Raw genomic sequence first — 26,418 nt, 5'->3', positions numbered from 1 at the left:
CACGTAGGCATGCCAGTAACGAATTACTCACAAACATAAGCATAAATAGCCGGCCGAAGTGGCCGAGCGGTTAAAGGCGCCACAGTCTGGAACCGCACGACCACTACGGTCGCAGGTTCGAATCCTGCCTCGGGCATGGATGTGTGCGTTGTCCTTAGGTTAGTTAGGTTTAAGTAGTTCTAAGTTCTAGGGGACTTATGACCACAGCAGTTGAGTCCCATAGTTCTCAGAGCCATTTCAACCATAAGCATAAATATAGTGCACCTATCACAAGTGTTCATGATCGTCACCAGCTGGCAAGTGACATAGAAGCGGTGTAAACACAACGACAACCACGTACGTACACTAGGTGGCCTAGTACGGTTGACTGGATTCTTGTGTTGCATGTAGCGTAAAACCTTGACACATAATTCCATATAATTGATAATACATTATAAAGGACCCATTTTTATTTACATTATGTCCGCCCCGATAGCTGAGTGGTCAGCGTGACGGATTGCCCTCCTATGGGCCCGAGTTCGATTCCCGGCTTGGTCGGGGTTTTCCCCGCTCAGGGACTGGGTGTTGTGCTGTCTTCATCATTTCATCCCCAACTGGCGCGCATGTCGCCAAATGTGGCGTCGAATGTAATAAGACCTGCACCAAGGCGGCCGGACGCCAATGACGCCAAACGATCATTTCCATTTCCATTTACATTATTACCAAAGAGATATAGAAATTGTATTTATAATCTCTGTATTTGCATAGATGGCTACGCCATGTCCCTGGAGAAGGATAAGTGTTATATCCCGCGACGACCGGAAGTGTGGCCAAGTTTACTTCCTGTAGCTGGGCTATATCGACGTACGACGCCCATATCATCTCTCGCAGTAGATGAATTTTCACGCGGTAGCTAATATTCTTAGAGTTGATCGTTGCTATTCGGTATGTTTGGAATCGTGCCCCGCCATGGAGGGAAACTCCATCAGCGGAGGGTGAAGAGGGGCGAAGCAGCGGAGAGTCTCGCCATACGCCACCTGACGGCTTTATTGTCGTCGCAATTAGGTCCCCGTCTGCAGTAACTGCAATAAGACATTTCCAGGGGCAGATGTGGACTCTGACCACAATCTATTGGTTATGCACTATAGATTAAAACTGAAGAAACTGCAGAAAGGTGGGAATTTAAGAAGATGGGACCTTCATAAACTGACTAAACCAGAGGTTGTAGAGAGCTTCAGGGAGAGCATAAGGGAACAATTCACAGGAACGAGGGAAAGAAATACAGTAGAAGAAGAATGGGTAGCTCTGAGGGATGAAGTAGTGAAGGCAGCAGAGAATCAAGTAGGTAAAAAGACGAGGGCTGGTAGAAATCTTTGGGTAACAGAAGAAATATTGAATTTAATTGATGAAAGGAGAAAATATAAAAATGCAGTAAATGAAGCAGGCAAAAAGGAATACAAACGTCTCAAAAATGAGATCGACAGGAAGTGCAAAACTGTTAAGCAGGTATGCCTAGAGGACAAATGTAAGGATGTAGAGGCTTATCTCACTAGGGATAAGATAGTTACTGCCTACAGGAAAATTAAAGAGACCTTTGGAGAAAAAAGAACCACTTGTATGAATATGAAGAGCTCAGATGGAAACCCAGATCTAAGCAAAGAAGGGAAAGCAGAAAGGTGGGATTAGTATATAGACGGTCTATACAAGGGCGATGTACTTGAGGACAATTTTAAGGAAATGGAAGAGGATGTAGATGAAGCTGAAATGGGAGATACGATACTGCGTGAAGAGTTTGACAGAGCGCTGAAAGACCTCAGGCTAAACAAGGCCCCGGGAGTAGACAACATTCCATTAGAACTACTGACGGCCGTGGGGGAGCCAGTCATGACAAAACTCTACAATCTGGTGAGCAAGATGTATGAGACAGGCGACATACCCTCAGACTTCAAGAAGAATATAATAATTCCAACCCCAAAGAAAGCAGGTGTTGACAGATGTGAAATTTACCAAACTATCAGTTTAATAAGTCACAGCTGCAAAATACTAACGAGACTTCTTTATAGACGAATGGAAATCTGGTAGAAGTCGACCTCGGGGAAGATCAGTTTGGATTCCGTAGAAATGTTGGGACACGTGAGGCAATACTGACCTTACGCCTTACCTTAGAAGAAAGATTAAGGAAAGGCAAACCTACGTTTCTAGCATTTGTAGACTTAGAGAAAGCTTTTGACAATGTTGACTGGAATACTCTCTTTCAAATTCTAAAGGTGGCAGGGGTAAAATACAGGGAGCGAAAGGCTAATTACAATTTGTACAGAAACCAGATGGTAGTTATAAGAGTCAAGGGACATGAAAGGGAAGCAGTGGTTGGGAAGGGAGTGAGACAGGGTTGTAGCCTCTCCCCGATGTTATTCAATATGTATATTGAGCAAGCAGTAAAGGAAACAAAAGAAAAGTTCGGAGTAGGTATTAAAGTCCATGGACTTACGCCGATGCGTAAGTGGTCGGTAAAACAGAGTCGGAGGCGCTACAATAGCGGCTGACAGTTGCGTGATGCGTGGCTAAAGACACTCAGTTCTGAGGTGGTCTTCTTTGGAGCACTCGGAACAGGTATAGGGTTGGCCGTTGTGTACGACTATCTCGCGGCACCCGCTGATTTGCAGTTAAGATAGAACGTGGCAGCGGAGATTGATGGTGATCTGTCGTCCACCGTCTGTAGAATGACATAATTTACAAGTCACAAATCTTGCAGCGACGAATTAATCTCTAGTTGGCCGCTGTGGCCGAGCGGTTCTAGGGGCTTTAGTCTGGAACCGTGCTGCTGCTACGGTCGCAGGTTCGAATCTTGCCTCTGGCATGGATTTGTGTGATGTCCTTAGGTTAGTTAGGTTTAACCCTAGGACGCCCAAGCCTTTTTTTCTAACTTGTATGCCTAAGGGGGGGTTCGGCGGGCTCACAGGTATTAAATAAGTTTACTGACGGAAAAATTACGACTTTCAAAATGGTTTATGTATTTTAACTAAGGCATCGGTTTATAAATGTTGTTAATTGTTATAATTATTGGATTGAGTGAATAAAAAATTGACATATTACAATACAAAATACAGATGTGTTCACATACAATAGACTACTCTGAGTCCTCAACTTCAAGGCAAGAGACAAACTTCACAATTTTTTCTGAATGTGTGTTACACACATGTTTATCATACTGTCCACAATACTGTTTTGGTTCAGTTAGATTGTTGTACTTCTGCTTCTTTGTTTTAGATTCTCATACAGAAATATGGCACCAACCTTTCCCTGGAGGAGGCTGACGTGCTTCTGTTGTCACTTCTTTGATTTTCTTTTGTAGAATAGTCTCCATTGATTGAACAATTTGGTTACATAACCCTCTTGCATTGGCACTTCTTTCTTCTACCTGCAATTTCACTAGTTCCATCCCAGCTTACAGAAGATAAAGTTTCCATTTGTTGTGTTTCTTTTCATTCCATCTTGGATGTTGCTGAATGAATATGGTGGTTGCATTGATAGCACAAATGTCGATGAGAGAGTAAGATACAGATAGAGGCAACCTCTTTGTTCCCCTCTTGCAGGTGTACATACCCACCATTTGATGAATGGTATCAATTCCACCTTTAGTGGAATTATAATATGCATTTATCTCGGTTGTATTCATCTCTCCTCCAACAGTGCCTTTATCTTGGTGCATTGTTGACAACATCAGTAAGTTTTTACTTGGTTTCGTTTTTGCTATGTAGGACACCAAAGTTACTGGAGGTCTACCTGTTGATGGGTCTGTGGAACATTGATGAATATAGCTCTCGATTTGACGTGTTCTTCATTATGTCCGGAATATGCAACCTGTTTGACTGGAGTGTTCCTACTGTAGTAACTTTGTAGTCTTGGTGTAACTCTTCCGCCAAATCCACCGTTGTGTAGTATCGGTCTAGAGTAATATTTCGACCAGTATTTTTCACAGGTGCTACCAGACGTTTGATGACAGCTGCTGAACCCCTTTCTTCTTTCGACCAATTCTGAACATTAACTGCATAGGGTTCCATATTCAAGACGTATCTGTCAACTGCATCGGACATCATGCGTATAAGGATGCCATACTTGCCCGGTTTGTCCTCCATAAATACTTTGAAGGGGCAGTGCCCTCTAAACCAGCTGAGCATCTGATCAATGGTGAGGTGGACCCCTGGTTTATACAATAGTGGAAACCTATCATTCACTTTGTTGAAAACATCACGGATTGCTGTGAACTTGTCTGCTTCCCTTCTTAGCTGGCGGGTGCTTTTGTCATCAAACCTTATGATTGCAGTAAGTTCCTTGAAACGTTCTCTTGCCATAATACCCTTGGCCGACCCATTATATCTGACGAAAGATCGTGTACACTGACAGAAGTGTCCTTATTTGCTCCAATAAGTATCAGGATTCCTATAAAGGCATACAATTCTTTCTCATTAGTCAAAGTAGCATTTCACCTAACTGCCTCTTCATTTGAATGTTTTACTATAACATCCATGATGTCAGGCGTAAGAAGTAACTTCAAGGCTTCTCCAGGCGAATGGTAAACACCAGCTGGAGCTACTCCTGCCTGCTCTCTTACTATATTAGCAACAGACCTCCGAGGAATTCTAGGCTGTGTGGTTACGTACCTTCTTCCAGACTTGGCCACAATAACATCCTGATGGTCACTGCCTGAAGCTGCGCTATCTTCTCTAACATCCACATCACTTTCCCGATCTGAATCATACTCCATAACACCATCCTCGTATTCACTTTCACTCCCTGAGTCAGAATCTTCATCTAAAATTCCATTCAGAACTCTTTCTAAAGACGAGTGACATATTCTTTTAGTCATTTCTAAGTATGGGTGTGAACAGTAGGGAACTGCACTAACTCACTGCAAGTTTACGAGATAAATAACAGCTGACTGACGTCAACAATCACTTGCTCTGAAAGTAAACCGATTGTTGTGAATATCAAGAATACCAACCAACAAGAAACTAACTTGCATTGTTGTAGAGATGAGAAAGACGAAATCCTACTAAGGGAAATTTTCTATAGCATGGAGGCCTAAGGGAGGGGGGGGGGGTTTGTAGGACCCATAATAAGTTTATTTATTTTTTCTTCCAAAGCAGGAATTTTCTATAAACTATAATGACACTAACGTTTCATAAAATAGCCAATAAACAATAACTGAAAGGGAATAGGCCTATGTAGTATGAAAGTTACTTGGGCAAAAGCCGGGGGCATAAAAAATTGTGAGCTCAACGAACCCCCCCCCCCCCCCCCCTTTGGCGTCCTACGGTGTAGTTCTAAGTCTAGGGAACTGATGACCTCAGATATTAAGTCCCATAGTGCTTAGAGCCATTCGAACCATTCGAATTAATCTCTCGTAATCTTGAATTAGAGTAGACAACATTCCATTAGAACTACTGACGGCCTTGGGAGAGCCAGTCCTGACAAAACTCTACAATCTGGTGAGGAAGATGTATGAGACAGGCGAAATACCCTCAGACTTCAAGAAGAATATAATAATTCCAATCCCAAAGAAAGCAGGTGTTGACAGATGTGAAAATTACCGAACTATCAGTTTAATAAGGCACAGCTGCAAAATACTAACACGAATTCTTTACAGACGAATGGAAAAACTGGTAGAAGCCGACATCGGGGAAGATCAGTTTGGATTCCGTAGAAATATTGGAACACGTGAGGCAATACTGACCTTACGACTTATCTTAGAAGAAAGATTAAGGAAAGGCAAACCTACGTTTCTAGCATTTGTAGACTTAGAGAAAGCTTTTGACAATGTTGACTGGAATACTTTCTTTCAAATTCTAAAGGTGGCGGGGGTAAAATACAGGGAGCGAAAGGCTATTTACAATTTGTACAGAAACCGGATAGCAATTATAAGAGTCAAGGGACATGAAAGGGAAACAATGGTTGGGAAGGGTGTGAGACAGGGTTGTAGCCTCTCGCCGATGTTATTCAATCTGTATATTGAGCAAGCAGTAAAGGAAACAAAAGAAAAATTCGGAGTAGGTATTAAAATACATGGAGAAGAAATAAAACCTTTGAGGTTCGCTGATGACATTGTAACTCTGTCAGAGACAGCAAAGCACTTGGAAGAGCAGTTGAATGGAATGGACTGTGTATTGAAAGGAGGGTATAAGATGAACATCAACAAAAGCAAAACGAACATAATGGAATGTAGTCGCATTAAGTCGGGTAATGCTGAGGGAATTAGATTAGGAAATGAGACACTTAAAGTAGTAAAGGAGTTTTGCTATTTGGGGAGCAAAATAACTGATGATGGTCGAAGTAGAGAAGATATAAAATGTAGACTGGCAATGGCAAGGAAAGCGTTTTTGAAGAAGAGAAATTTGTTAACTTCGACTATAGATTTAAGTGTCAGGAAGTCGTTTCTGTATTTCTGTATTTGTATGGAGTGTAGCCATGTATGGAAGTGAAACATGGACGATAAATAGTTTGGACAGGAAGAGAATAGAAGCTTTCGAAATGTTGTGCTACAGAAGAGTGCTGAAGATTAGATGTGTAGATCACATAACTAATGAGGAGGTATTGAATAGAATTGGGGAGAAGAGGAGTTTGTGGCACAACTTGACGAGAGGAAGGGACCGGTTGTTAGGGCATGTTCTGAGGCATCAAGGGATCACAAATTTATCATTGGAGGGCAGCGTGGAGGGTAAAAATCGTAGAGGGAGACCAAAAGATGAGTACACTAATCAGATTCAGAAGGATGTAGGTTGCAGTAGATACTGGGAGATGAAGAAACTTGCACAGGATAGGGTAGCATGGAGAGCTGCATCAAACCAGTCTCAGGACTGAAGACCACAACAACAATAATCTTGAATGTCGAATCGGGTGAATTTGAAGAAGAGACCTGGGCTACAAAGACTCGAGGGCAGTAATGACTGATCTGCAGATGATGACTATCATCGGCGCTGGCTGACCACTAAGCGCGGCTACGAACCGTAGACTAGCACGACTGCACTACACTCCTGCTACACATGAAGTGGCCTAGCGGCGACTCGCGGCGAGCATAAGTACTGCGACTGGCTGTGTACTCTTTGGCTAGCACAGACGTTCTTCTGTTCCGTTTATCGAGAGAATCGCATCCGACGGATCGATCTCTCAGGCGGCGGTGTGGTCGTATGACTGACGACATCACACACGTCTCTGTCGGTACCTTGCATAACCACATTTACTCTCTTCCCGTACGTCTCGCAGCGGTCCGTGTCGCAAAATATGGTTATTCTGGCGTTTAACAAGTGGTCACGTTAATGTGACCGGGCACTGTATTTTGGAAGACGTTGGCGACTTGTAAGTAGCCATAAAAAGGTTCCCTTTGCGACTCTGTTAAAACCTGCGTAATACCGGCTTTAAAATCATTATCTTGACAGAAAATCGCCTGACTATATTATATTTTTTTCTTCTCCTCAGAGCTAGACGGAGAGAGAAGACACTCCTCCATTTTGTATCCTTGTTCCTGGATACCAGGATCCACTTACCTATACGGTCTTCTCGTAAGAGTTTACAGTAAACTGATTTTCTCACGTATCATGAGATATTTTTTCATGCTCCGATCGGTGCGAAATGGACTGGAAACCACAATTAAAATAAAAAAATATTGCATTTACAACATTTATCTTCACTTTCTAGCTAACATACTACCTAGTCGCCGCTCCGACTTAGACATTTGTCCTATTGTGATACCAACTTTGCAATAATCTCGTCTTAGAATGCAGCCTCCTGTACTTTCTTCCAATTCCCTGCGCTGCTCTGGAGCTTGTTGTCTGAGGCAAAATGCTATCCTCCTAGCCAGTCGTTCATGTGAACCAAGAAATGGAACTCAGAGGGAGTCAAGTCCAGGATGAATGGTTGGTGATCAAACACCTCCCATCGAAAACGCTGCACGAGTGTCTTTGTTGGACCTGCAGTGTGCAGCTGAGCATTGCCCCTGAAGAAATACACACATGTTAAGTTTTGTGGGCTGCATGGAAAAGACAGAGTTCGGCATGAAGAGATAGAATGATAGTACTTGCTGGGAGGAAGGTTTATCTGTTTAGCAAGAGTAATAGAAGGCAGATTTCAGACTACCTAACAGATCAAAACGAAAATTTCTGTTCCGATACTGACAATGTTGAGCGTTTATGGAAAAAGTTCAAGGCAATCGTAAAACGCGTTTTAGACAGGTACGTGCCGAGTAAAACTGTGAAGGGCGGGAAAAAACCACCGTGGTTCAACAACAAAGTTAGGAAACTACTGCGAAAGCAAAGAGAGCTTCACTCCAAGTGTAAACGCAGCCAAAACCTCTCAGACAAACAGAAGCTAAACGATGTCAAAGTTAGCGTAAGGAGGGCTATGCGCGAAGCGTTCAGTGAATTCGAAAGTAAAATTCTATGTACCGACTTGACAGAAAATCCTAGGAAGTTCTGGTCTTACGTTAAATCAGAAAGTGGCTCGAAACAGCATATCCAGACACTCCGGAATGATGATGGCATTGAAACAGAGGATGACACGCGTAAAGCTGAAATACTAAACACCTTTTTCCAAAGCTGTTTCACAGAGGAAGACCGCACTGCAGTTCCTTCTCTAAATCCTCGCACAAACGAAAAAATGGCTGACATCGAAATAAGTGTCCAAGGAATAGAAAAGCAACTGGAATCACTCAACAGAGGAAAGTCCACTGGACCTGACGGGATACCGATTCTACACAGGGTACGCGAAAGAACTTGCCCCCCTTCTAACAGTCTCTAGAGGAACGGAAGGTTCCAAATGATTGGAAAAGAGCACAGGTAGTCCCAGTCTTCAAGAAGGGTCGTCGAGCAGATGCGCAAAACTATAGACCTATATCTCTGACGTCGATCTGTTGTAGAATTTTAGAACATGTTTTTTGCTCGTGTATCATGTCGTTTTTGGAAACCCAGAATCTACTCTGTAGGAATCAACATGGATTCCGGAAACAGCGATCGTATGAGACCCAACTTGCTTTATTTGTTCATGTTGTTGTTGTTGCGGTCTTCAGTCCTGAGACTGGTTTGATGCAGCTCTCCATGCTACTCTATCCTGTGCAAGCTTCTTCATCTCCCAGTACCTACTGCTACCTACATCCTTTTGAATCTGCTTAGTGTATTCATCTCTTGGTCTCCCCCTACGATTTTTACCCTCCACGCTGCCCTCCAATACTAAATTGGCGATCCCTTGATGCCTCAGAACATGTCCTACCAACCGATCCCTTCTTCTGGTCAAGTTGTGCCACCTCTTCTCCCCAATCCTATTCAATACTTCCTCATTAGTTATGTGATCTACACATCTAATCTTCAGCACTCTTCTGTAGCACAACATTTCGAAAGCTTCTATTCTCTTCCTGTCCAAACTATTTATCGTCCATGTTTCACTTCCATACATGGCTACACTCCATACAAATACTTTCAGAAATGACTTCCTGATACTTAAATCTATACTCGATGTTAACAAATTTCTCTTATTCAGAAACGCTTTCCTTGCCATTGCCAGTCTACATTTTATATCTTCTCTATTTCGATCATCATCAGTTATTTTGCTCCCCAAATAGCAAAACTCCTTTACTACTTTAAGTGTCACATTTCCTAATTTAATTCCCTCAGCATCACCCGACTTAATTCTAGTACATTTTGCTTTTGTTGATGTTCATCTTATACCCTCATTTCAATACACTGTCCATTCCGTTCAACTGCTCTTCCAAGTCCTTTGCTGTCTCTGACAGAATTACAATGTCATCGGTGAACCTCAAAGTTTTTATTTCTTCTCCATGGATTTTAATACCTACTCCGAATTGTTCATGAGACCCAGAAAATATTAGATACAGGCTCCCAGGTAGATGCTATTTTCATTGACTTCCGGAAGGCGTTCAATACAGTTCCGCACTGTCGCCTGATTAACAAAGTAAGAGCCTACGGAATATCAGACCAGCTGTGTGGCTGGATTGAAGAGTTTCTAGCAAACAGAACACAGCATGTTGTTATCAATGGGGAGACGTCTACAGACGTTAAAGTAACCTCTGGCGTGCCACAGGGGAGTGTTAAGGGACCAATGCTTTTCACAATATATAAATGACCTATTAGATAGTGTCGGAAGTTCCATGCGGCTTTTTGCGGATGATGCTCTAGTATACAGAGAAGTTGCAGCATTAGAAAATTGTAGCGAACTGCAGGAAGATCTGCAGCGGATAGGCACTTGGTGCAGGGAGTGGCAACTGACCCTTAACATAGACAAATGTAGTGTATTGCGAATACATAGAAAGAAGGATCCTTTATTGTATGATTATATGATAGCGGAACAAACACTGGTAGCAGCTACTTCTGTAAAATATCTGGGAGTATGCGTGCGGAACGATTTGAAGTGGAATGATCATATTAAATTTATTGTTGGTAAGGCGGGTGCCAGGTTGAGATTCATTGGGAGAGTCCTTAGAAAATGTAGTCCAACAACAAAGGAGGTGGCTGACAAAGCACTCGTTCGACCTGTACTTGAGTATTGCTCATCAGTGTGGGATCCGTACCAGATCGGGTTGACGGAGGAGATGGAGAAGATTCAAAGAAGAGCGGCGCGCTTCGTCACAGGGTTATTTGGTAACCGTGATAGCGTTACGGAGATGTTTAGCAAACTCAAGTGGCAGACTCTGCAAGAGAGGCGCTCTACATCGCGGTGTAGCTTGCTGTCCAGTTTTCGAGGGGGTGCGTTTCTGGATGAGGTATCGAATATATTGCTTCCCCCTACTTATACCTCCCGAGGAGATCACGAATGTAAAATTAGAGAGATTCGAGCACGTACGGAGGCTTTCAGACAGTCGTTCTTCCGCGAACCATACGCAACTGGAACAGAAAAGAGAGTTAATGACCGTGGCACATAAAGTACCCTCTGCCACACACTGTTGGGTGGCTTGCGGATTATAAATGTAGATGTAGATGTAGAGATTCCATTATTCTAACTCTCTTTAAGTGCTCGCTGTGCGCTCGGGACTGGAGTGTGCGACGTGATGCGATCGATGGGCATGTCAGAGACATTCCACTGCACATGTCCACAAAGCTTCATCGGATTTTCACTTGTGAATTTCACGACTGAAAAGAGCTTGAAAAAAAATTGCTTTTGTGTTTTCGGTTATTCATTATCAATTACTTTTGTTAACATCCTTCGGTAATAACAAATTTTCTTCTACGCATTCGCGGTTATTCACGTTTCACTTCCATACAATACTTGCTTCCAGACATACATTTCCATATTGCTGTCTAATACCAGTTGAGATCTTTTAAAAAACAAAATTTCTCTTGCCTGTTTCAATCAATTTCTGATATTTTCCTTACTTTTGGTTTACGATGTAATATTTCTACCTAGATCCGAGAATTAATCTCCTTGTTCCACTACTAATCGGGCTGTAACTTGTATAATTGCACATATGTTTATATGTGGTACCTTAATATGTACGCACATCAGTGCGTTGGTTATTTTATCTCTGCTTCGAACAGTCTTCTCACAAATGTAACTGCATCACTACATGGACTACCCCTGTCAGGATAGACTATTGTTTTGCGCCCACACATTCAAACTGCAGCCTCTGACCTGCTGCCCATTGGAAAATAAACATTAATGGCCTAGTCTTGGGACATGTGGTTGGAGGTCCTACCCCACTTAAAAGCATACGAATTGTATTAACTGTAATTAGGAATCTTCAAATGACCTAAATACTGATATAATGTTGTTAAATACATCGTCGTCAGTCACCAACAGAAATATCATGACTCATACCCTTTCACCCTGTGTAGGATGTATGAAAAACGGCTTTTCAGCTTTGGAAACACATTTTGTTTCATTTATTTAACCTACATGGATTCTGGGTCATTTTATAGAAAAATACATCGAATTTTTGCCAAATTCCTAAACAGGTTAAAAGTGAACTCCGTTGATTATGTGTCACATATCCCATCTGATATCGATTTTTTTACCAAACTCGCTACAGCGTGTCGGGTATAACTTGTGCAATTGTGGAATAGATTCTAACTCCGAGTTCTGATAGAGAAGCTGGTAAGGTTGGAACAAACAATGTAACGCTGACGATTCCCCAAAAGAAAACGTCAGGAGGTGTCAGGACCAGTAAATGTGGGGACCATGCAATTGCCACACCTCAGTCCATCTACATACGTGGAAAATGGACATTTAGGAGATGCCTTACCAAACTGTCAAACCCTGATCTACCTTCCTTCAAGATGGAGAAGATGACACCAAGTCTGCATGTCTTATGAATAAATTTGTACGAATTTTCAAAGCTGTAAAGTCCTTTTTTGATACATGATATATTTTCTATTTTAGTTGTTCACATGCACCCATCGTAGCAGCTGAGCATGTTACACAGCCCGGTTGCGGGACAGGGTTTGAGGGAGGGGGAGGATAAATCCCTTGGAGTAACGAGGGGGGGTCCAAATGCCAGCCAGCATTTAGGCGATTTTTCACATGCACCAGGCTCTTATAAAGTCCCACCTCAGTTACACGAATAGCAGAAACTTTGAAACATAACATTTCACCAGGCTACGTGCAGTAGTGGTACACCAAGTACCTGAGGCATATAGGAGAGGAAGAAAAAAACTAAGAATTCGTGACTCCCTTCCTTGAGGTGTCAGAGATCCTAGGCAAGCTGCCACCAAGATACGTCCGATGTTTTATAGTTACACAGATGGTGAAGGTAATTAGAAGTGAGAGGATACTGGTACTGTTCTACGTATTTTGAGAGAGGCCTTCACTCGTTTCGTATCTCGTTTTAAAGAGTGGGTAGACGTTTCATTTCTCTACAGTAATAGCCACTTCGCCTCTGTACTGAGCGAGACTTATACTCTCTATTGGCATGTAGATATAGGCTTTCCAAAGTTGAATAATGGGTTAGTTCCTTTGCAAAGGACACTGGCGTTTGCCTTTCTCAACCCAGCAAAATTCGCGCTTCGTCTCTAAAGATGTTTTTGGTGGTGGTACAGTAAGTAACAATTTTCCTGAAACTTCGTGGCAGATGAAACTCTGTCCCGGACCGAGAATCGAACCTGGGACCGTTACCTTTCGCGGGCAAGTACTCCACTTCCCCTGGCAAATCTAAACTGTGTACAGGACCGAGTTTCGAATTCTAAACCTTTGTCTTTTCCGGGCAAATGCTCTAGATCTCCGAGGCGGTAGGTAAGCCATGTCTCTGCAATAACTTTTCCTCCAGGAGCGCTAGTATTGCAAGTTCCGCACGAGAGCGTCTCTGAAGTTTAGAAGGTAGGAGATGAGGTACTGGCGGAAGTAAAGCTGTGAGCATGGATCAATGAGTCATGCTTGCGTAGCTCTGTCGGTAGAGAACTTGCCAACGAAAAGCAAAGGTTCCGAATTCGAATCTCGATCCGGCACGCAGCTTTGATCCTCCAGGAAGTTTCATAACATCGAGCACTTCGATTCAGAGTGAAAATTTCGTTCTGAAACAAACATCTTTTCTTTCTAAGTCGATCTTTTGTTCGTCAGCACCAGTTGCTGTGGCTTTACAGAATATCGGTGAACAATTAATATTTTGTTAGGACCCAATAACCTGGTAACAATGTAGCTTTCTGTAGTTTAGCTAAATTACAGTTTCCGACCGTTTTCAGACATGGTAGAACCCCCACAAATGTGACGCAGAATGTCCATATGAATTGTATCTTGAAGGAAAATATAAAACTATATTCATACCTCAGTAAGTAAAAGTATTAAAGTAGCAGTGGAATTTGAATACATATGTATAAAAATTTTTCGAAAAAAATAATAAACGTAATTAATTTTTAAGTTGTGCTTTACAGCATTTACGAATATAAGTGATTAATGCTAGCTTCCACAAAACCACTATTCAAAAATTTTTGTTCCAGGCAAATGTGTATCGTTTCTCTATTTCCTGGGCTCGAATTCTACCAAACGGAGATACAGATGTAATTAACCAGGCAGGTCTGGACTACTACAACAATCTCATCAATCTGCTGCTGGAAAATGGGATCCAGCCACTGGTGAGTAGTCCAGCTTCAAGACTGCAATAATACCGCTTAGTAATTAGTTGTCATACATATTATGTGCACTTTGTACCTGCCAGACATCCGTCATCTCTGCTGTTAGAAATGAACATTTGCGTGCTGTAATTATTATGCTGTTACAAAATATACCCATGGGAGTGCTGCTCCGGGCTGTAAAGTTGCAAATTCCCGTATGATGAGCTTCACAACTGAATATTTCTTCAGATTTTTCTTGAGCAATAAATAAATGATTTTTAATATTGTTGTGCCAGAGGTTCGAGGTATTCTCAAACTAGCATTGACAATACTTTCAAGAAATCAACATTAAAAACGTTATTTCACGCCCACGCGAGTTCAAGAAAATTAAGCATGTTGTATTTTCAATCAAATCGTTCATCGTCACGTTGAATTTTTGTAGCAAGCAAACAATCTTAGTGGGGGCCTTAAGTACGATTTACAAACAATTCTGAACGAAGATGGTTGATAGTCTTTTAATTATTTACATTATTCTTGGAGGGTGCAGCACAATTTTCGGATAGATATTTCTTCTGAACTATACACCTAAATAACACGCATTTCACTGCCATAAAAGCACAGCTTCAGTTCAACACACAGTAATAAAAATATATGTTTTATCAATATTTATTTTGTAGGTTTCAAAAGCAGCTGACATAGGGACTGTCTAGCTTTGCATGACTAGCACTGAAATTATCGATACATTCGTTGGCCACATAGGAAGGTCCACGGTATTAACAACTTGAACGATAACCTCAGGGAGAAGATTTGTGCCCGATACGTTTCTTTTGCAGGTAACGATGTACCACTGGGATCTTCCCCAAGCACTGCAGTACATTGGCGGCTGGCCGAACCCCATTCTGGCAGACTATTTCGTCGAGTACGCTCGGATTCTCTTCGAGAACTTTGGCGATAGGGTGAGTCTTACAAAACGAAACTGTCAGATAACTGTTTCATCCATTATGGTATCCCTTTTGAGGGTAGCGACTGCTAGTCTAAATGAAAATATACAGTTTGAAAATTTTACATTAAGAGCTTTGTTTCGCTGTGATTTCACCATTATTATCAAGTGAAGTGTATCTTTCGTATCATCACTCTTAATGGAAATCATTGATGAATTTTTATAGCAGAATGCCATCTAGCACCTGATGGGGGTGTTGACGCTGAAAGAGTAGTGGAAAAAAAGCTTGCTTATGGTACGTACCTGAAATTATTTACCAATTCTTGCAGCCGAGACTGTACAACTACCCACCCAGTCACGTTCAGTGTAACTTTAAGTTAGATAACTAATTGAAACGTTTCTTCAAGGCGACCCTGTTTTAAGCTAATGTGAATATAACATTTCATAGTGAAATTTACTGAAGAAGTCTGCATTCTCATGTACAGAAGTCTTGTGACTGATGCAGAATCAGTAACACTCAAAACAGGAAACTGAAAATCAGTCTCTTGAAAACGCTCAGTTTTGTGGTTTCAGAGCATTCTCATGTAAATGATCTTTGTTTTGATATAGCGAACATGGGAGAAAACTCGGTAATGACCAAAAGTGGCATTGCGAAAGGTTGCAGGAAAAGACCTTCCGTGTGAATATCTTCTAAGACGGTGCCATAGACCTATTGGTTAGAGTTGTTCTGGGAATAATTAAACAGACGCTATGCTGATAGCCACTCGATTTCACAGAACAAAGTTAATGCGGAAGTGAAACCTGTCACGGCCTCTGGAGTACCACAGCGAAATCGAAATAAAGACAACGAAGCCGGGTGCAGAACATAGTAAATTCTCTTACAAAAAATGTCCAAAATCAAAATTTTTCTTTCCGTGTCTTTCCAGATGATGGGCCAAATGATTATTGTCGCATTGTTGTGTCTGCTGAAGAGCAGCAGGTATGATATACTTAACTGCTAACATAATTTGCAGCAAATTCAGACTACCGTTTGATTATATTCAACGCGAACCGACAGCAAAACTGTATTACACAGCAAATTTATGCGCAGTTCGATAAACGAAAAGCAATATGTAACTTCAACGCCCCTTTGGCCTCTAGGTTCAGAAAGTTAACACGGGTTCGTCCGAAAAAGGGCTTGAGTGCTTGACATAATGCATGGAAAGTGTGTAGAGGGGCTCTTCTAGTAAACGACTTCCTCTTTTTAGGCACGAAATAGTTTCCAAGTGATACGTAACGAGTGTATGAGTCCCTAACGCAGTCAAGCATAATGGAATTGTAGCTGAACATTTTGTCAAGCCAACAGATTAAAATGACACAATTCGTAACAAAAGTACTTCAATCGACAAAGGAAATCGAAAGACGAGCCGTTAATGTCTTACAAAAAGAAAATATGGATGAAACTCACCATAAATCTCGAGCAATGTGTGGAAAAATTTGAGCGTCGGTCGACATCACATGTTTTTCAGTATCTGATCACGAAGTTTAGTTTTTTGGAACAACAGAAACACATTTGACTACAAAAATACAAGACAAAATTTTGTAATGCTATGGCAACACAATTACTGTTGTTTGTGTCCACCTGCTTAGCTGCGTGGTAACGTGCTTGCCTCTCATGCAAGGGGGCGAGGGTTCTATTCCCTGCCGGGTTGGAGATATTCTCCGCTCGTGGACTGGGTGTTGTGTTGTCCTCATTATCATTTCATCCTCATCACTGGCGCGCCAGTCGCCCAATGTGGCGTCGAATGAAATAAGACTTGCACTGGGCGGCCGAACTTCACCGAATGGGACCTTCCGGCCAGCAATACCATACGCTCATTTCATTTCCATTTACTGTTGTATGGAAGCCAGATTTAAATATGGTATATGACAGGCGTGGGCACGGGTAAAATGCTTGAAAAGACAGGAGGGGTGCACATAAGCAGTGAAGATGCTGACAATGAGTTGAATGTACATGCTATTAACGATGCTATTAAGCAGTGGAACAATAGCTGAACACAGAGATGGATGAGAAATAAAAAAAACCAAAAAAGTAAGTGATGGCGTACTAGAAGAAATCCTGAAGTACAATGCAAAAGCAGTTGGACACGTAGAGCGACCAAGGACACAGTGGACATCAAGTCTGGAAGTCGGAGCTAGGAGATACGAATGCCTTGTATACAAACTTCGACGACAATACAGTGAGAGGCAGTTGTTTAAATTGCATGCTAACAGGTTACAAAACATTTGAAGGTCACATGAATTGCTCCGTTTCCGCATTACGACGACGACTGCACTGTTTGCCCCCACTCGCCTTCTTCCAACATGCCTTATATAATCTGCGCAGCTAGTGCTGCCACCTGCTGTCTGAGAGTGGTTATTGCACGTTGACGTCGAAAATAAGCGGTGGTCACATTAAGGTGATTGGACCACTTAGTGCAGTAGTTCTTACACTCTGGCGCGGAATCAGGCGACAATGTTTCCTATCAAAAGATGAAGTTCGTGATGAAGTAAGGGGCTTCGGAACAATAACTAAAGTCATACATGGTGTCCAGCAAAGTAGTCCCTAATTTCAAAATTAAATATCTCGAAAAGTAAGATCGATAGTGGAGCGCAACAAACGATACGTTTATTGTGAAGTCTGCAGCAATTTTATGCAGAACTTATACTGAAGTTCCGAAATAGTTGGAAAAGTTTCTAGCAGATGGCGCTGTAATTGTAATACGTGGTGCCCATAAATAGTGCGCTCAGCTCGGAGGGATCAGTTCCACTGTTCAAACATGGAAGGAGGTTAGTGTACCGAAGCAAGAGGTTGAACTCGTGTATTCCATTGAACAATGTGTTTAGTGTGCGGAAACAAGGCGCAGTTTGTAAACATGATTTAATGTTCCAAAAGTGCCCAATGCGGAAACCATTCACGAGCTCCTAGTCAAATTCCAACGGACAGACAGCGTGGCTGATTATCTAGCGAGGAATGTTGGCTCTGGGCAAACCGTAGCTCCCCTGAAAATGTTGCCACGGCCTCTGGAGTCATTCAGCAAATTCCAATGAAATCCATCCGAGGAATAAACAGCAGCAGAGACTAAGTTGAAGCTTTCGAGAACGCAGAAAATACTAAGACAGGGCGTACACATATTCCCATTCAAAATTCAAAGCCATCAGTGCATACCTATACCAGACGTGCAACAGTAGGATGACTTTGAGAACCAGGGACTCATATTGACTGATAATGAAGAATTAGATCTCAGTTGTATCTGGTTGGCAGATGAATCATAGTTCCACCTGAATGGGGTCATTAACAAAAAAACTGGTGATTTTGGAGTTCCCAAAATCCCCATTTGTGTGAAACGAAACCACGGCATTCTCCCAACGTTACTGGTACTACTGCGGTATGCAGCAGAGGTATTACTGACTCTTCCTTCATGCGAGATACGATCACTAGTGAACGTTAAGTTTCAATTTGGGAAAAAATTTGTCACCACATAGCTTTGCAGGAAGATGCAAGTTGGGGCAAGACCACATCGCTCTGAACAGCTGTCTTGCTTTCTTGATGAATACATAGGGAACAGAGTCATTGCGTTGAATTATTGTAAATCTACTGGCACAGGGATGGACTGACCTACATATTCGCCTAATCTAACTCCTCATCAGTACTTTTTGTGGGCGAATTGAAAGGCACTGTCTACCGAAACCACGAGCTTGAATCGGCGCCCGAGTGGCATCTGAATCTATTTGCGTTGAGATTCCACAGGATTTGATGGCAAATTTCACTGTTCTCTTGTGCCACCTCTGTGCTGCGATTGGTGGACTTTTCACAAGGATTGTGATGCTACTGCAAAGACTGCTTGCAGAGGACGAGTTTAATCATGCACTCTGATACTGTACGAGCTGCACAGCGTACAGCGTCTTCCATTAGTAGCTTTTCGAACTAATCCGAAACTTCTGCATAACTTTTTTATATAAGGCTTTTTTTCATTTACAATAAACATGCCTTTTGTTGGGCGCAACTATCGATCTGAGTTTTTGAGATATTTCATTCTAAAGTCAGGTACTCCTTCACTGCACAACCAGTACAACTTTATGGATTACAAAGGTCAATTAATGACCACATGCTACTTTATTAAAACTGATTACCGGTTTCGACTTTACAGCCATTATCCGATCTAAAAATAAGGAAAAAATAAGGAAAAAATAAACAAAAACACACCAATAGTCTTAAAAAGCATGAAAAGGAAGTTTTAAAGGTGCGAATAAAGTGAACAAATTACCTAATGATTATAGCAGCGACACGTAGGGGTGCGGTCAGTACATAGAAGAATAATCTCATAGAATGCTTATGTATCGGCGAGATAAAATTCTACAATGGCCGGCGCATTGCACTGATTGAATCGTTTAGTCTATCTTACGCTACGGAAATATATGATATTCTACTATTGTTAGTTGCATATCTTCTGCAGATCAGAACTGTTCGTCTACACTAAGGTTAATAGTTCGTAAGAACCTCTGACGTAGCCGACGAAAACTGTTGTAAAACTATGGAACATGTTTTATGTTAGTATGTTATGAACATATTGGAAAACGAGAATCTCCTCAGTACGAGAAACGTTGATACAGCAAACCGAGATCTTACGAAACCAAGCTCAGTCTCTTCATCGAACGAATCCTCGGCGTTATAAATAATGGCATCCAGGTTCAAAACATGTTTCTTCATTTCCGAAAGCCGTCCAATAAAATTCCGTAATATTTATTGGAGTATAAAATACAAGGTTACGTAGTACTGAACTAGCTTTATGACTGGCTTGATAACATCCTAGAAGGAGGCCTCAGAACATCTTTCTTAACAGGGCGATATCGGCTAAAGCAAAATTACCTGTCGGTGTACCTCGAGCGATTCCCACATAAATGTTTACATTTACGAAGTGCATTAAATCTACTGAAGTAAAATCAATAGTCGAATGGGGAACAAATCAGTGAAAAACTCTGGAAGGCTCAACGGTACCGACCGGCAATCGTGTCATCCTCAGGCCACTGGCGTCACGGGATGCGGATATGGAGGGGCATGTGGTCAGCACACCGCTTTGCCGGCCGTATGTCAGTTTACAAGACCGGAGTCGCTACTTCTGAATCAGGTAGCTCCATAGTTTGCCTCACAAGGGCTGAGTGCATCCCATTTGCCTATAGTGCTCGGCAGACCGGATGGTCACCCATCCAAGTGAAAGCCCATCCCGACAGCGCTTAACTTCGGTGATCTGACGGGAGCCGGTGTTACCACCACGGCAAGGCCGTTGGTAAGAAATCAGTGAAGTAGACAAAAACGAAGCCGTTCAGATTTGCTGAACATATAGTGTAAGAAGCACATAGTGACAAAAGAAGCTAACCCAGGACTGAACTGGAACCGAGATTCTCTCCATATGACATATTCACCAAAATAATGCTCCATTAAAACTATAGCATGTACACTTGATCCTGAATTTTTAAATTAAATTTGTTTACAAAGAATAAACTTTACTATAACAGGTAAGTGTAACTGGCTGCATTACATTTTTCCATGAAGAGATTAAAATATACGTCCGTCTCACCCATTTCATAAAAAGTATTGCTGCCTGGTGCTGTCTACCGCCATTAACGAAATGTTCGTTTAAGACATCACTGTCGTCTACGGCGTACTCATGTTAAAATAATGTACTGCAGTAATTTTTAAAGGTTTAAAACCACGTACTTCCATGTACTCAGCGAGAAGAAAAGATTGTACAGCTGGAAAGACGACGTCGATTTTGATCCAATGACAGCGTATGCCACTTGGGGATAGTAAATGTACTGATAATAGTTTCAACGTCATTTGGCCTCAAATAGCGCAATGATATAGCAACCAGTGCGCCATCTCTGTATATCCTTTAATAGGGAATGTTCACAGCCAGAAGGCTCAGAGTGTTGTAACGTGTGAAGCAAACAGGCGACCACGCCACGAAGACGAAGAAGAATTGGAAGGGTACAAATTGTGTTCCGAGTTTAGGAATGGTAATTTGAGAATTGCCATACAAGCTGGACCTGCCGCTATAATCGTACAACGATGTTGGTATCAGTGGTCGCGCAAAATTCTCACACCCCTGGACGATTCTGGACGACCGTTCAGCACAGACGACAGCCAAGCGTCGCACTGTAAGGGCAGCAGTGGCAGACCGGACGGCTACTACAGCACAGATAAGAGGATTTGGGAGCCCAGATGTGTCAACATGGTTGTGAACAGGTTATTAAAGGTGGGACTATTTGCACGTTCGGCTCTAGCTCATATTCCACTCACGCTACAGTACCAACGTGCACTGCGCGACTGGTGTAGTCAAGGATCACTTGGAAGGTGAAATAGCGCACCATGGTCTTCAGCGATGAAAGCAGAATTTACCTGCATGCAGGTTGTTAGCAGACGATGCTGTAATTTACCGTCTAGTAAGGTCACTCGAAGACCAGTATCAGTTGCAAAGCGATTTAGAAAAGATTGCTGTATGGTGTGGCAGTTGACGCTAAATAACGAAAAGTGTGAGGTGATCCACATGCGTTCCAAAAGAAATCCGTTGGAATTAGATTACTCGATGAATAGTACAATTCTCAAGGCTGTCAATTCAACCTGGGTGTTAAAATTACGAACAACGTCAGTTGGAAAGATCACATAGATAATATTGTGGGGAAGGCGAGCCAAAGGTTGCGTTTCATTGCCAGGACACTTAGAAGATGCAACAAGTCCACTAAAGAGACAGCTTACACTACACTCGTTCGTCCTCTGTTAGAATATTGCTGCACGGTGTGGGATCCTTACCAGGTGGGACTGATAGAGGACATCGAAAGGGTGCAAAAAAGGGTAGCTCGTTTTGTATTATCATGTAGTAGGGGACAGAGTGTGGCAGATATGATACACGAGTTGAGATGGAAGTAATTAAAGCAAAGACGTTTTTCGTCGCGGCGAGATCTATTTACGAAATTTCAGTCACCAACTTTCTCTTCCGAATGCGAAAATATTTTGTTGAGCCCAATCTACATAGGTAGAAATGATCATCAAAATAAAATAAGAGAAATCAGAGCTTGAACAGAGAGGTTTAGGTGTTCGTTTTTCCCGCGCGCTGTTCGGGAGTGAAATGATAGAGAGATAGTATGATTGTGGTTTGATGAACCCTCTGCCGAGCACTTAAATGTGAATTTCAGGGTAATCATGTAGATGTTGATGTAGATGTAGATGAAGTGATGGTCGTTTGTGTGTACGACGCCGACCTGGTGTGCGCTGTTTCGAGAGCTCTGTCTAGTACACATTGGTCCTACCCCAGGCCTTATGGTCTGGAGTGCGATAACCTACAACTCTCGGTCACATTAGATGTTTCTGGAGCGGACGCTAACCGGCCGGTATATGTAGAATATTGTTAGACCAGTTCTTTTGCCGTTCTTGCAAAAGTAAAGTGATGTGTTGTTCCAACAGGTCAATGCTCGCCCAGATGCACTACCTATGAAACTCAACGTGCTTTGCAGGGCGTGCAGAAACTTCCCTGCCCAGTACAGGGCCCGCTCCTGTCTCCAATCAAAAATGGCTCTGAGCACAATGGGACTGAACTGCTGAGGTCATCAGTCCCCTAGAACTTAGAACTACTTAAACCTAACTAACCTAAGGACATCACACACATCCAGGCCCGAGGCAGGATCCGAACCTGCGACCGTAGCCGTCGCGCGGTTCCAGACTGTAGCGCCTAGAACCACTCGGCCACACCGACCGGCTTGTCTCCAATCGATCAAGTCTGGGACATGATGGGACGAGAAGTGACTCGTGCGTTTCACAGAACTACGAGAGCAAGTCGATCAGGTGTGACATAATGTATCAATAATCTCTACTTGCCCGATCGACTGGATGCCAGAGTCAGCGCGTGCATTGCCACCCATGGAGGCTATACCACGTACCAATACGGGTGTTCCAGCTAGGGTCGATAGCTAGTACCTCAGAACCTCTCGTGCCACTGATTTGTGTGTGTAATCATTTCATGTACTCCATATGCACTGTTACAATAATAAATCTTGAGTGACCTGGAAACTTCTAAAAAGCCAAATTGCTTTTCTTCTGGCAGTTTATCTTCAACGGAAATGTGGGTATTTGGAGAATATCGATAAAAAATGCAACGTATTGTAAATAGCATTAGGAAACGTGGGTATTTGGAGAATATCGGTAAAAATATGCAACACATTTTAAATAACATTGGTAAGGGGTCATATGATCCTGCTGTCTGTTCCATCTTAGTGCATTTAGTTGTGCTTCAAAAGTATCACCTGTTGCAGAGTAATAATAATGTGGGGTTCAATGGTCGGGCGTAACGTTTTTCAGTTGTACGCCACTTCAACGAGTTGTGTGTCTCTACGCCATTCCGGCAGGTGTGGCCGAGTGGTTCTAGGCGCTTCAGTCTGGAACCGCGCGACCTCTACGGTCGCAAGTTCGAATCCTGCCTCGAGCATGGATGTGTGTGATGTCCTTATGTTAGTTAGGTTTAAGTAGTTCTAAGTTCTAGAGGATTGATGACATCAGATGTTAAGTCCCATAGTGCTCAGAGCCATTTGAACCATTTTTACGCCATTTATCGGACCGAGGAGAGGGGATCTAGAGCTTAAGTGGAATCCGAAGCACATGCCATAGCTGGTGACTTCTCATATTGCTGAGAGATAGATTAAACGCAGAATGAAAATTTCCTTTATGTGGTCTGGCTACGAACCCGCGACCTCTCGCTATTGCTAGACGACCAGGAACAATTGTATTAGGGTAAGCCACTTCGTTCGCTGCCGACTCCTCCATCCACCCCCCACCCCCCCCCTTCGCCACAGAGATGCTAAAGATGCTACTCCTGCATACACGTGAAAAAATCTCTAGCAGAAGTGTTCAGAAATCACAGGTGGAAACACCAGTGACATTGACAGAGATAGCGTAAAGATTAAGGTGACTAATGACGATAAGCGAGAAATCCGCGCTCAAAGCCGGGTGTGTCAGAAATTTCTAATTGTCACGAGATAATCCTCATGTTTACGCCTGCACTTATCGTGCAGGTGAAGTTCTGGATAACTTTCAACGAGCCTGCTGTGTTCGTGAGTGGCTACGCCAGCCAGGGCGGGCAGGCCCCCAGCCAACCTGCTCCAGGTATCGGCGATTACCTGTCGGCCCACACGGTCATCAAGGCGCATGCGCGCGTCTACCACCTGTACCAAGAGCAATACAAGGCCACACAGCAAGGTAAGTTCTGCAGAAGAGACTACACCGATGGACATAGAAGTTGCAACACTAAAACTCTTCTTATTGTCGGTATACAGTAGAGTACGTGTTATCACCAGATGACCATAACTACTGGTTCTCTGATTGGTCTGGGAGGTGGATCTTCTTAACTACGAGGGTTGTCCAGAAACTAAGTTCCAATCGGTCACTAAAGGGAAACCACAGTGAAAATCAGAAACATTTTATTTGCAAGAGTTAGCTACACTTTCTACATACTTCTCTACATAGTCACCGCGACGACTTACACATTTGTCGGAGCGTTATACCAAATTTCCTACACCATCGTCATAGAAAGCAGCCTCATGTGCTTTCCGATAATTCTCTACGCTGGTCTATAGCGCGTAGCCTACACCCAAGTATTGTCTTCGTATTCAGCGTTTCGTGTGAACAGAGATGATAATCAGGACGAGCCAATTAGGGCTGCATTGTGGGTGATCGAACACTTCCCATCGAAAAGGCTGCAGGAGGGTCTTCAATGCCCCTGCAGAGTACGCATGAGAATTGCCATGAAGAAGGAAGCGCGTGGCAGTTGTGTTAGGTGGGCTGCATTCATTAAGGCGAAGCTCCTTAGCGGGCCCTCCTACATGGTGGGAGACATCATTGTTCTAGGCACCTTTACTGGCTCACAGTGCCCTCACAACTGAAAAGAGCGTCTTGATACGATCGATGGTCATACTAGAGACACTGCCCAACACATCTGCGCAAAGCTTCATCGGGTTTTCAGTGTGGTCTCCACTTCGCGACCCATCGGAACTTATTTCTGGACAACCCTGGTACAACGTATGCAATTTTAGTTCATTTTATTACATTGATGAATAAAAAGGTTTACTTAAATTCATACAATCCTTTGCCACAGGAGTGCCTCATAATTTACAACTACCATAGTCAACTGAAGCATTGCTGGATGCACTAATCTTGAAGTACAATTTTCAACATTTACGAAAATACATTTCCACCTGAGACTTCTATAACACTTTAATCCTAACCGACGATGTAACCAGCTTTAATTGAGGTCACAAACTGGGACACAGAGCTTCCTTGCCTGACTCTACTCTCAATGCAAGAGCAGTGCTGTGCTGAGAAAGAGGGCGTGTCTTCTTCGTTGCGGATAGCTGCGCGGAATCGCTAATGTCTGCGGTATCGACGTGCCGTTGCCAGTTCTGGCGTGCACGACGATCTCTGTAGAATACCATAATAGAAATACGTAATTTAATTGGGAGTACACAGGAGGCAACATTTAACACCTGTAGTAACAACAGCACTAACCTGGATGGGCATTGAGTCACAATGAGCTTGTACGACATATACGCAGGTAGGTCATATCTTGTTGTCTGATTACTATCCCAGAGTCAGTCAATTGCGATCGCTGGCAAATGACAGTGTGCCAGTCTTTCAACTACCCATGACCACCTGTTTCCAGTGAGTGATGGACCTGGAGAATGTGATGATCAGGCCAACAACCGAATTGGGGAAAGCCTCAAGTCCCGGTGTCATTCACGCAGAATTCTTCTTTTGCACTGCATCAAGCATATGAAAAAGTGGCTGGCTGAACTGTTCACAGACATTATGAGAACTGGAACCATACCGCATAAAATGAAACGGACGAAAGCTGTAGCCTTACCGAAACCAAGTACAGCAAATAAGTCAGAAAGTTATTGACCCATAACTTTACTTAGTATGTTGTATAAGCTCCTGGAAAGAATCTTGTGCAATAGGCCCTGTCACAAGATGTTCGCAAATGTGCCGGTTGAACAGGCAGAATTCAGACCTAACCACAGGTGCACAGATCAAGTCTTCACTCTAACAACCGTCATAGAAGTCGAGTAACAGAATCGAGAGACATTACAGTCTCACTGATTGATCTGAATGTTGCATATGATACTATCAGGGCACAAACGTGTCACACTGAAAGTTATACAACTCATACAAAGCCTAAAAATTGTCAGTCTCTTGAATGATATGCTCAGTAACCGATTTTTCGAAGCACTAATGGGCAACAAGATGAGGTTACAGAAGAATCAAAACACTGGGCTACCACAAGGACGTATTTCGATCCCTCTGTCATTCACTTTTTACATATCAAAAATTCCGCACTGACTTTCCGGACGATTCTCATAATCTTTAGTATACTCATCGTTACCGAACTGTGATGC

At 42.7% G+C, this 26,418-nt stretch overlaps 1 protein-coding gene across 1 annotated transcript in view; it reads left to right on the top strand.

Moving 5' to 3' along the window:
* Positions 1-26,418, top strand: part of LOC126094777 (myrosinase 1-like) — a 74,562-nt gene that overhangs the window by 17,887 nt on the left and 30,257 nt on the right. The window contains exons 3-5 of the mRNA XM_049909333.1: positions 13,908-14,042; positions 14,855-14,977; positions 24,043-24,226. Coding sequence (XP_049765290.1) covers positions 13,908-14,042; positions 14,855-14,977; positions 24,043-24,226 — 442 coding nt within the window. The remainder of the gene's footprint in view (positions 1-13,907; positions 14,043-14,854; positions 14,978-24,042; positions 24,227-26,418) is intronic.

Source organism: Schistocerca cancellata, chromosome 8 (genome assembly GCF_023864275.1).
Source record: "Schistocerca cancellata isolate TAMUIC-IGC-003103 chromosome 8, iqSchCanc2.1, whole genome shotgun sequence".
Taxonomy (NCBI): domain Eukaryota; kingdom Metazoa; phylum Arthropoda; class Insecta; order Orthoptera; family Acrididae; genus Schistocerca; species Schistocerca cancellata.
The sequence above is the reverse complement of the archived record's forward strand: the minus strand, read 5'-3'. Positions and strand labels throughout refer to the sequence as shown.